This window comes from Canis lupus, chromosome 17 (genome assembly GCF_003254725.2).
Source record: "Canis lupus dingo isolate Sandy chromosome 17, ASM325472v2, whole genome shotgun sequence".
Taxonomy (NCBI): domain Eukaryota; kingdom Metazoa; phylum Chordata; class Mammalia; order Carnivora; family Canidae; genus Canis; species Canis lupus.
The window spans coordinates 21798423-21810780 of NC_064259.1; the positions used below are offsets into that span (position 1 = coordinate 21798423).

The 12358-nt window shown below is 44.0% G+C and overlaps 1 protein-coding gene and 1 long non-coding RNA gene across 2 annotated transcripts in view; both read left to right on the forward strand.

Moving 5' to 3' along the window:
* Positions 1-1933, forward strand: part of LOC112664610 (solute carrier family 4 member 1 adaptor protein) — an 81682-nt gene extending 79749 nt beyond the window's left edge. The window contains exon 14 of the mRNA XM_049096093.1: positions 312-1933. Within this exon, the coding sequence (XP_048952050.1) occupies positions 312-343 (32 nt within the window). The 3' untranslated portion in view covers positions 344-1933. The remainder of the gene's footprint in view (positions 1-311) is intronic.
* A 3969-nt stretch (positions 1934-5902) lies between these two features.
* Positions 5903-10139, forward strand: LOC118351220 (uncharacterized). Its single transcript, XR_004806312.2, has 2 exons — positions 5903-6037; positions 8353-10139. It is a non-coding gene; the product is annotated as an uncharacterized LOC118351220 (long non-coding RNA).
* The last annotated feature ends 2219 nt before the right edge of the window (positions 10140-12358 follow it).

The window sequence follows — 12358 nt, forward strand, 5'->3', positions numbered from 1 at the left end:
GAAACTGCCAGTCTGCCTCAGTGGTCCTGGCACCTCCCAGGATCCAGGGGGCTTGAGGGCCTGGGCAGATCCAGGCATAGTGTCATCTCACTGGGACTGCTTCAGAATGGGTCCCTCCTCTCTATCACAATCTGTTCCTGCCCCAGCTCAGCCTGATGTTGGCCTGTTCTCCTGTGAGATCTCCCTCTCCTCCTCTTCTGCATATGTTCAGAAGGTGTGTCAGCTTCACTCTTTAGAATCTTCTAAGCATCCTACTTGCCAGCTTATGTGACTTCTGAACATTCATTTCTGGTGCTGTCTTCCATCCGCAGGTTGGCCAAGTCGGAACACCGTGGTTCTTTAGCTGTTCCTGAAGTGGTGCTGGAGCAAGGAGGTGTGGGCCAGAGTCGGAATAAGCTGATGCAATCTAGCTGTGTGGGCCCCCTTCCACCCACTCCACCCTTCCCCCTGCAAATTATGTTACTTCCCTGGGCCTCACTTTTATCATCTGTCAAAGGAAAATGTTGATTCAGATGCCCTCTCAGGTTCTCCTGCTCTAACATTCTGAAATCCTGGAGCCCAACCTGCCTAAAACAGAAGGCTCCGATCTGAGGTCCTGCCCATGACCCCACCCATGCCCAAGTGGAGCTGGAAGGGAGCACATGCAGTGTCAGGACAGTGGGGAGGACTCTGGGCCAGTTGAGCACTTGCCTTTCATGGACTAAAGTTTAAGGAGCGCCTGTTGGGTGGGACCTGGCTGGAAGGAATGAGCCAGCCTCCCCCAGATTTCCCCCTGCCTGAGTGCTTGCCTCATAGACTGTTACTTCACCCTCCTTACCACTTCCCAGGGCGGGGAGGGGAAGGGCAGATGGGCAGAAGCTGATGCAATAGAAGACAGGTGCAAGCCTGTGTGGTTCTTCGAAGACAGAGCAAAGGTCAGCTGGGCCGGCCCACCTAGGCTGCAACTGCAGAGTTTCTCCCTTCCTTCCCTCCTCCTTCCTTCCTTCCTTCCTTCCTTCCTGCCTGCCTGCCTTCCTTCCTCCTTTCTTCCTTCCTTCCTATATATATTTTTTTGGAGTTTGATTTGCCAACATTTAGCATAACACCCAGTGCTCATCCCGCCAAGTGCCCCTCTCAGTGCCCATCACCCAGTCACCCCATCCCCCTGCCCACCTCCCTTTCCACTACACCTTGTTCGTTTCCCAGAGTTAGGAGTCTCTCATGTTCTGTCTCCCTCTCTGATTTTTCCCATCCATTTTCTCTCCTTTCCCCTTTATTCCCTTTCACTATTTTAATATTCCCCAAATGAATGAGACCATATAATGTTTGTCCTTCTCCGACTGACTTACTTCACTCAGCATAATACCCTCCAGTTCCATCCACATTGAAGCAGATGGTGGGTATTCGTCGTTTCTAATGGCTGAGTAATATTCCAGTGTATACATAGACCACAGCTTCTTTATACATTCATATTTCGATGGACACCGAGGCTCCTTCTTCAACCTTGACTCTCTCTTGGAATGGAGTTTACTCTCTGGTGTCAGAGCCAATAGTTGATACTATTGGTTAGAGTCTCTTCACATCCATTCACTTGTGGTGTTCTAACCTGCAGAGAACATCCTTGCCTGCTAGTACACACACACACACACACACACACACACACATGCACACACGCACACACACATGCACCTGCCTGGTGGGGGCATCCGGAAGTGAGATAGTTGTTCTGAGTATGTGCTCCCATTGCTCTTCTGAGAAAGTAGGGTCAGTCAGAAGGATGAGAGAGTGTCAGAAGATCTGGAAAATTCCTATGTAGCCAAAGTATCAAAATAGGCCTAGGCAATGCCATTTCTATTCAAGACCCTATGTATCAAATAAATGAGACTCTGAGCTACTTGCCTATCTCCCAGGGATCTGCATGCCTTGGACACAATATAACTCTTTTAATCTTTAATTTTTTTTAATTTTTATATATTTATGATAGTCACAGAGAGAGAGAGAGAGAGAGAGAGAGGCAGAGACACAGGCAGAGGGAGAAGCAGGCTCCATGCACCGGGAGCCCGATGTGGGATTCGATCCCGGGTCTCCAGGATCGTGCCCTGGGCCAAAGGCAAGCGCTAAACCGCTGCACCACCCAGGGATCCCCATCTTTTAATCTTTAAAATTAAAACAAAGTCTGCAAGGGGAAAAAAACAAGGTGCATCAAATCCTTTATCAAGTCCTTGACAGAAGGAAAAATTACTAAATATTACACTCAAACTAGCTTGATAATGAGTAACTATAGTTTCATGATAAATGAAAATAAAAGAACATTGTCTTACTAAACTCAGCTTCAAGGCTGCACATTCTGCTCACTAGGCTCAAGAAGTATAGTCTAAGTACATTTAGGCCTTATGTGACTCATAATCATCATAATTTACTTTGCATTTATAATGTGCCAGACATTGTGCTGAGCAATATACATGAATTCTCACATATTATCCTCAAATCCTAGGAGTTGGAGTCTATTATCATCCCTTTTTACAGGTACAGAAATTGAGGCACAGATACTTAAGTAACTTTGCTTAAGGACACAGAGCTGTTAAGCGGTTGAGATGTTAATCTGGTTCCCCTGACTCTGAGCTGTTTTTTTCTTCTTCTCATAAGCATCTGGAAAACTTACCTATGCAAATAAAGGATTTAAGTGAGATAGAATCCTTCAAATTATAAAAGGATTCCCCAAAATGTTCTCTAAATTCCAAATTCCCCTATAACTTCAGTCAATAAAATCCACAACTTTATTTTCTAGGAGCTTATTTTATTTCCATATTTTAAGGAACATAGTTTTTGAATATAACAGACTTTAGCTCTTTGGGGGTCACTACCAAACTTCTCATCAAATTAGTTAATTCCAATATGATTAATGCTGGTAACAGTTGATTTATTTTCTAATGGGTATTGAGTAACTGAATTTAGAAAGGAGCTTTGGCAAGGTAGTTTATAATTTAAGTATGAATTTTATAATTATACATTTGTATATCTTCACACATAATCAAATTTAATCAAATAAATAGCCTGAAAGAGTGAAATTATGGCGTTATCACAGTGTAGCAGGAGTTGGGGGCTTTCTTCTTGAATCAGCCATCAACTTGATTTATAGATGTTTTATCTCATTAACCTTTATGTCATAGAGCTAATTGGTGATGCTGGGAACTGCAAAACACAGTTTTGCAGCCATGTAGCTCTTTCACTCCATTGTGTACCAAATTAAACTGGACCCAATTATTCTGAATCATAGAAGCCATCTCTGGAAAAACTTTGCCTCCTTTATTTCAAATGGTTTACTGGAATGAGAAACAAACTTGATGTAAACCATGTTTTTTCTCTTTTGGTCACACACTATTTTATATCAAAACCTTCTGAGTCCTTCAAAAGCTCTTCCCAGAGAGGCAAACATATGCAGATTGTTCTGACCTATCCCTGTTTGGGTAAAGTTGTCCTGGGACCCCATGGTGGGTCCTGAGGATTTTACTGATGGCCTTGCATGTGCTGATGGGCATCAAGGCAGCTATACCTTGAAGGTATAGCTCCCTTCAAGGCAACTCCATTTGAAGGGCTACCATCATAAGGATGGAGAAAGTTCCTCAGGTTCTCACAGTGCTCTCAACATTTTTTTGCTCCTGTTCCCCATTTTTACTTTTGGGATTGAGCCCGGGAGGCACAGGTACTTACAGCCTTTCTCCCCCACTAGCCTTCTTTGAGAGGATTCAGAGCTGCTTGGCCTCCCATTCTTGTGGCTGGATTAAGGTGATGGCTAGGATGGATGGACAATGAGAATCCATAGGCTGTATTGATTTATACAGGAAAAAGTATGAAGCTACTTTCTGGAGAGAGAATGCACTGGGTGTAGCTCTCAAGTGGGATTTTGAGTGAGAAAAATGGCCACTTCTTCAAGAAGCTTAGCAAAGATTTATGCTTTAAGGCATTTGGAGTTCAACTTGTGTTTCTTTTTAAAATATTTATTTATGAGAGAAAGTACACAAGTGGGGGGGAGGGGTAGAGAGAGAGGGAGCGAGAGAATCTCAAGCAAGCTCCACACTGAGCTCAGAGACTGACTTGAGGCTTAATCTCATGACCATGAGATCACAACCTGAGCCAAAATCAAGAGTCAGCCACCTAACTGACTGAACCACCCAGGTGCCCCAACTTGTGTTTCTTTTGAATACACATGAAGATGGACCTTCATCAGGGAGGAAGAAGGCTCAGGTTTATTCAAATTACATTTCAAGTCATTTTCTGAGAGTGGAAACTGGTTTGAGTAGAAAAATCCAAGACAGTGGCTTACAGTGGGGTTTTCTGAATTTGCATGGGCTTAGAACAGGACTGTGAAGTGTGGGAAGTTGTAAGAGAGGGGCCTGTGGGAAGATATATTATCAGGTGGAGGCCCTTCACCTTCCTTAGATTTGTGAGTGAAGCTGAGGTTTCCTTTGGGAGTGATTTCACATGAAGAGTAAACCTCAGACTTAGTAGTAGTAAGTAGTAAGTAGTAGTAGTAAGGTGACACCAAATGTCAATTTCTTTTCTTGGTTTAGTTTAAAAATGGACTGGATTGTTAACATACAGAAGAATTTTTCTGTGGGTTCTTGCTCCTTAAATGCCAAACTGATGTTCTAATGCCATTTGACATGTCTCTTGGGTGAATGACTCAACCCCAACCTCATGGACCCTCCACAGGCTCTCCTTCCCTCAGGGGTGCAGGTGTGTCCCCACCTCAGTTGGAGGCCAGGAAACTAACCACAATCTCCTGGCTCTGAGACTGGAGGCTCCTGCCTTGGAGGCAAAAGAGGGTGTGAAACACAGGCAGGCAGGATCCCAAACCACAGAAGCTCAAGTTAGGTCATCTTTGTGAACATGACAACTTGCTATCTTTCTCAGTCAACAACAACAACAAAAAACACATAGACTCATTAAAAAATGGCTTGGAAAGACAGAATTTGCATGACTTTGGTGACTTGCCATTGAGCGCTATTCCAAAGCAACAGAGAACTAATTAGCCAGTCCTTTTCACGAGCCAAGAAAAGTGCAATGGTACATTCATACCAGTTTGTTGCAGGGACCGTTGAGTACCAGAGTTTAAATCACTTGTCTGGTAGCCAGTGAGTGCAATGTCTGATTTCTTGTTCCCTCTTCATATGTACCCAGCAACTTGGGGGACTCTGTGCTCTAGGGGAACTATTTCAAAGCCCTTGGAGAGGTTGCAGAGACACTCATGGAATTGTCCCTCTGTAGGACTGGGCTCATTGAGGCAGTTAGAAATTAGGTTGAAGATCAGGTTAGTTAGGAGATAGCAGTGATGGAAAATTATTCTTCTTCTGAAAATAGTTATTCATGGGAACTTTGCCATGACTGGTATGGCCATTAATATGGTCATTTCACTTTGCCTTAAACATGGGATCCAGTCCAGGGTGAAGGGAGATGAACCCTTAGGAATGCACAATGACTATTTACCCAGTTTACTTGTGGGAATCAACCAAATGAAGTGACTTGAGAAAAACAACACTGCTTTAAAAAGCATTCTCCTGTATTCACAGTATATTTAGAATAATCATTAGGAAATAGGGGCTGGTATTTTGAGGAATCTATCAAAAATCTTCAGCCCAATTTGTTGCTAGGGCAGAGTAAGAATAAATTTACTTCACTGAAATCCTAACTGCTACTGTCAGGGTTAACCAGAAAGTCTGGATAATGCTACACATAGAAAATACAAACACACTAAAAAAAAAAAAAAAGAAAAGAAAAAAAAAGAAAAAGAACAAATAGAAATGTTTTCTTTTCTAGACTGGCACCCCTGAAGACTAGGAATAATAATCATTTCAAATATGAGTTATTAATCCATTCCTCTAAGGCCAGTTAATAACAAATACTGTTTGTTCTTTGTAGGATTTAACATTTGCCCAAACTACTTATAGCACATGGAATTTGGTCTTAACCCACAGAGCCACACTGGTTGCCTTTGACCCTGGCATGTATCTTACTGACATCTATTTTGAGCAGAGGAAATAGAGTAATAGAGTTGATGGTGAGTGTACTTAATTCTTCCCATGACAAATGTGTTTCAGGCAGCTTCATGGAATTACTCCTACTGGGCCTGGGGTTTCTCTGGCTACCTACCTCCCCACTGGTTGGTTCAGTCCCTGATTCCTATAGCAGATCTACTTAAGAAGGCTGGTGTATTTTCCTGGTTGCACTATTCTGTAGCCTTTTAATTGCCTCAGATGAGACGACTTAACATGCTCTTGTCTGCTGTGGCCAGAGATCTGCTCTGGGACAGCTTCAGAACCAATCTTTCCTGGGCAGAGGGCCAGACAGACCTTGGCCCTAGTAGTTAGCATCAAGTAATGGTGGTTCCTGCCTCCACTCTGGCCCTTGCCTAACTCCAGAAACTGGACTCTTACATTGTCCATTTACTTTATAAATATTGATTGACACCTGCTCTGTGCCAGACCCACAAGCATGGCAGTAATTAAAACAGATGGAAATCCCTGCCCCTCTGACTGTTTTTTTGTTTTTAAGATTTTATTCATTTATTCATGAGAGACGGAGAGAGAGAGAGAGAGAGGCAGGCTCCATACAGGGAGACTGATGTGGGACTGGATCCTGGGTCTCCAGGATCACGCCCTGGGCCAAAGGCAGGTGCTAAACCACTGAGCCATTCAGGGATCCCACCCCCTCTGACTTCTACTTCAGTTTAAGAAACTGAGTCTTGTTCTACCATTATTATCCCAAATTTCAATTGTGGTTCCCTGGTCAGTAAGGCACTTCTAGAATAGATTTCTCAAGCTTTAATGTGCATGCAAATCACCTGGGGGATCTTGTTAAAATGCAGATTCTGATTCAGTCAGTCTTGGGTGGGGCCTGAGATTCTGCACATTTAACAAGCTCCCAAATGTTACTGCTAGGAAGCTGCTTAGCTTACGCTTTGAGTGGCAAGGAGGTACAGCTAGCAGTCTCAGCACCATCTACAAATTTGTTAGAAATGCAGACCTTCAGGCCTTGCTTCAGACCTATTGGCTCAGAATCTGCCCTTTAACAAGATCCCCAGGAGCTGAGAAACAATAGTTTAGAACAATGACTCCCAAAGCACATGCAACATCAGAAGCTACAGGTGACAGTTATAAAATACCTGTGGGTCTCGTTCGCCCATCTACCGAGTTGTATTACCTGGTAAGGTAGTGAACAACCCAGGCGATTCTGATGGATACCAAGTTTGAAACCTCCAAAGCATTTTCAGAGCTCAAATTTCCGAGCTTCATGGGACTTCACAATGGAAACAACTTTAGAGATGACCTGATGATAATCATCTGAGATCGTGTGCTCCTCTGAGGTTATCCTCACATAAGTCCCAGATAAGAAACTGAGGCCAGGGTTTGCCTGGGTGGCTCAGTGGCTGGGTATCTGCCTTTGAATCGGGGTGTGATCCCAGGGTCCTAGAATCGAGTCCTGCATTGGGCTCCTTGCCAGGAGCCTGCTTCTCCCTCTATGTCTCTGCCTCTCTCTGTGTGTCTCTCATGAATAAATAAAATAAAAATCTAAAAAAAAAAAAAGAAAAGAAAAAGAAACTTGCCCAGGGTCCCATGGTTATAAATGGCAGAGTCTGACCTCCAGCACACTTGAAGTTCTCTTCCTACCACCACCCTGCTTCCTATCCATGGAGGGAATGACTTTTTTTTTTAAGATTTTATTTATTTATGCATGAAACACACACACACAGAGAGAGAGAGAGAGAGAGAGAGGCAGAGACACAGGTAGAGGGAGAAGCAAGCTCCATGCAGGGATCCTGATGTGGGACTCGATCCCGGGTCTCCAGGATCCCACCCTGGGCTGAAGGCGGCAGAATGCCTCTTCTTGACCATGACCCAAACCTTTCCCTCCTCCAGCAGCCAGTTTCAGCCCATTACCTCTAATTCTCCATACCTGCATAGGTGCTTTACTGCCATCCTCTCCCCACCCACATCACCCATCAACTAAACTACACATTTAATTTGTTGACTTTCCCCAAAGACTGTTACTGTCAGCCTTTTGAACTTTTTTTTTTTTTTTTTTTTAATTTATGATAGTCACACAGTGAGAGAGAGAGAGGCAGAGACACAGGCAGAGGGAGAAGCAGGCTCCATGCACCGGGAGCCCGATGTGGGATTCGATCCCGGGTCTCCAGGATCGCGCCCTGGGCCAAAGGCAGGCGCCAAACCGCTGCGCCACCCAGGGATCCCTGTCAGCCTTTTGATAATGTTTGCAGTCCTTCTTGGGGACAGGTGGGAAGGGTGTTGTCCTCTGGACTTCCATCCATCTTTCATGAAGGCAGCTAAACTTTCTGCTCTTTGTCTTCCATTTCAGCATCTCTGAGAAGTGTTCTGCAGCTTTTTTGGATGTATGTGAACACCTCCTCTTTGCTTACAGCTTCAAGACTTCATCAGTCTTTCAGATTGGGCACTTTCTCCCCTCCACCCTGCTCAGGGCGGTGTTGCTCACTATGCGAAGTTAAATGGACACCCTTGGAGCTTATGGTCTAAGATTGGGGACCTGGCTCGGCGTCCACATACTCCAGCACAGTACTTTTCAATCTTGATTGTACATTAGAATCTCTTAGGAAGCTGAAAAAACTCGATGTGTGGACAGCACTCAGATTGATTAAATTAAAAACTCAGGGTGGGAGGTAGGAACCAGTAGTTTATAAAGCTCCCCAGGTGATTCCAATGTACAACCAAGGTTGAGGGCCACTGGAAAGTCCAGGTAAAATTGTTTCTAGACCAGTATATGCGCATTTCCTGGAAAAGCTAAGCCGTACCAACCAGGACCTAAGCAGAATACACCTTAGATGATTCCAAAGAGGTCAGAGACCAGAAAATAAAAGAAAAAGAACAGAACAAAATAAAACAAAAGGATCACTAAAGTGAAAAACAAATTTTAAAACAAAGTAGTAAAAATAAAAATAAACTTTTTAGCAGATTCTCAAAGATGTCTATGGCACCTTCCTCCTTCCCTTTCCCCACTTCAGAAAAGGCTCAGTGACCGGTCTAAGATAATAAGTAGGAAGAACTTACCAATTGTCAAGGAAACGCCAAATACATGTGTTAATTTAAATAAATCTGCATTAATATACAGAGCAGAGAAAGTCCCTATTGTTGCTTCATAAATGAAGAGGACATTGGGAGTGTTCTGGTTGGTGGGATGAGAGAGTCCTTACCTCTCCCAATTAGCCAGGCATACCATGTGATTTCAGATGCTGCCAATCTAGGGGTCTGATTGCATCACTTAACTCCCCCACTGCCACAGAATCAGACCCTGACTCCCAACCACAATATCCTAGTTCCTTCGTGACCTAGCTCCAGCCATCCTTTCTAGCTCCTCTCCCTCACTTCTTTAAACACTAAGCTCCAGGAAGATGCTCACTGTCCAGCGTTTAGACATTGTGCTTTTGCTTCTATTCTTTCCCAGGTTCCTTCCATTCTTGGGGTGGACCTGGGTGGGGAGGAAGATTGAAGAGACAGAGGGAATGGCGGATGCATGTTCCCTGAGTACAGAAGGTGCTCAGTTCATATTTGTCAAAGTGAGTAGGGCAGCCACCTTAGGAGCTCTTGCCTGCAGGGTTAGAGGGATGATGTGCAGAGATTCAGAAGCTCTGGCCTTCAGGGGACTTAAATGCCAGTTCGGGGAAGCAAACCAATGAGGAGTGCAGGGAAGTATAATAGGGGTGGAAGGGTGAGTGGAGGGTGAGGAGAGACTTCATCCAGAAAGGGACGAATACTTAGCAGGCCCCAGTGAAGAGAGATGGGACTGAATTAGGAGGTCAAGGCTAGATTATGGAAGGCATTGAGGGCCAACCTGAGGACACCCACCACACAGATTTGAACCCAGCTGGTGCCCCCTGGGCTTGCCAGCCTTTAGTCTCACTCCCTCAGGAAGCCTTTGCTGTAATACCAAGCTGTGGAGGGATAGGGCCTAATTCTGAAGCTGTCTCATCTGCCTGGAGGTGTCTGTACTTGGGAAGGTGCCAGCATTGTGCAGGGAGCCCCAGCCTTCTCCTGCAGAGTCTCCCTCCCTACACTGCCCATGTTCCCAGGCCCCTGGAATAAGTCAGGGAGCCAGAATCACTGACCCCGTAGATAAGAATTGTGACTGTACTTCCCAACCATAAGTCAGGTGGGACATAGGTATGACAGTAAGTTGGACAATGGGATTTCTTGGAACAGTAGAGGAGGAGGGGAATAGCTTCTAGATCTTGGTTTTGAATTCCAGCGCTAAGTGCTAGGAATGCAGTGTTCAGCAATGTAACACAGGCACTGTCTAAAACTCTGCAAAAGTATATGTTCAATAAATGTTCTCCTCCATCTGCTTTCCTGGACTGAGAATCCAGGCTAAATAGCTGTACTTTTCCCCAACTCGGCACATCCCTTCCAAAGAGATGGGTGCCCCTCCCCTAAGGCCTTCATCCCTTCCACTTGGGCTGCCAGGATTCTCTAATTATTCTACACTTTAATAAGGTACAGAGGGCTCATTATGTAGATTCAGGCAAAAAAACCCCACCCACCCAAAAACCCACCCCCAAACCCAAATCATGAATTGCATCTGTATTAATAAACATTTTAATTAATATTATCAACTGCCAACAGAGTGTTACATGTAGATAACAGGTGGATGCAGGTTGAAGTAATGAGACTAGAAAGCCACTGCTTCCTTTCTACTCCATTCAGGAATTTCAAGAAATAGTTCATTTGCTATCTCTTTTTATTTATTTATATATATTTTTAATTTTTTAAGTGGGTTCCATGGTCAGTGCAAAACCCAATGTGGGGCTCAAGCTCATGACCATGAGATCAAGACCTAAGCACAGATCAAGAGTCAGACACTCAACTGCCTGAGCTACCCAGGTGCCCCAATATCTCTCTTTAAAATTTTTTTTTTTATTTAAGTAATCTCTGCAGCCAATGTGGGGCTTGAACTCACAATCCCGAGATCAAGAGCTGCAATCTCTTCCAACTGAACCAGCTAGGTGCCCCACTGCTATCTCTTTTTAAAAACAAGCTTGTAGGAAGGAGCAAGCTTGGGTGGGTGGCTTAGTCAATTAAGTGTCCGACTCTTGATTTCAGCTCAGGTTGTGATCTCAGGGCCCTGAGTTTAGGATCGTGAGATTGAGCCCCACATCAGGCTTCACGCTGGGCATGGAGCCTGCTTAAGATTCTCTTTCACCCTCTGCCCCTCCTGGCTCAGTGCACATTCTCTAAGAAAAAACCCCCAAACTCCCACAAGCTTATAAACTCTCCTGAATGCTAAAACTATTGGTATACCCTTAATATTGTTTGCTATTTAAACATATTTATTAATTAAAATTTGTATGGTACCTCTCATCTCAGACTCATTTATTCGTTCATTCATCAGATTGTCAATAGATGTGGTAGGCACTGTATTAGGCTCCAGGATACAGCAGTAAGTGTATAAGACTTAGTTCGTTCCTGATCTCAGGAAGTCTACATTGTGGTGAGCAAGACAGATAATAAGGAAATCAACAAGTACAAAATAGTAAATGGTGAGAAGTGCTATAGGAAAACATAAAGTGAGGTAAGGAGAATAGGGAGTGTGTGTGTGTATTGCTTTCCTTCTGTGGCCAGGGAAGGCTTCACTGAGTGGGTATTTGATTGACAGAATTTAGAGATTGATTACATATAAGGCATGAGAGAAAGAGGAATTAAGTTGGCTCCTGGGCTTTTTACTTGAACAACTGGAAAAATGAAATTGCCATACACTGATACAGGGGAAGCCTTAGGGTTACAGAGCAGGTTTGGGAATTTGATTTTGGACATAAGATGTCAGTAGGCAGTTAAATATGCAATCTGGAATCCAGAGGAAAGGTTAAGACTGGAGATATAAATTTGAAAACTTCAGCCCCTAGCTTTTCAAAACCCAAACTCAGGTGTGACCACTAAGGGAATGAGTGGACAGAGATGAGATCCAAAGACTGAGCTCCTGGCATGCCTCCATTGAGGGGTGGGTGAGGTGAAAACAGAGAAAGAACTGCTGATGAGGAAGGAGGAGAACCAAGAAAGTGGACACCTGGACACCAGGTGAAGAAAGTTTTTCAAGGAGGAGTGGAGGAACCGTGTAAAATAAAACTGATAGATACTGAGTAACATAATGCTGGAGAATTGACCATGGGACTTGGTACTGTAGGGATCACTGGGGCCCTCATTAGAGTGGCTTCTGTAGAGAGGAGGAAGGAGGGGAGGCAAAAGTTTGATGTCAAATTATGACAGAGAGAGAGAGATGTTGTCTTAGTCCATTGATTAGATACTGTTTTGGAAGAAATCAGCTATAAAAGACAATTTGAATATGGACTAGACATTAG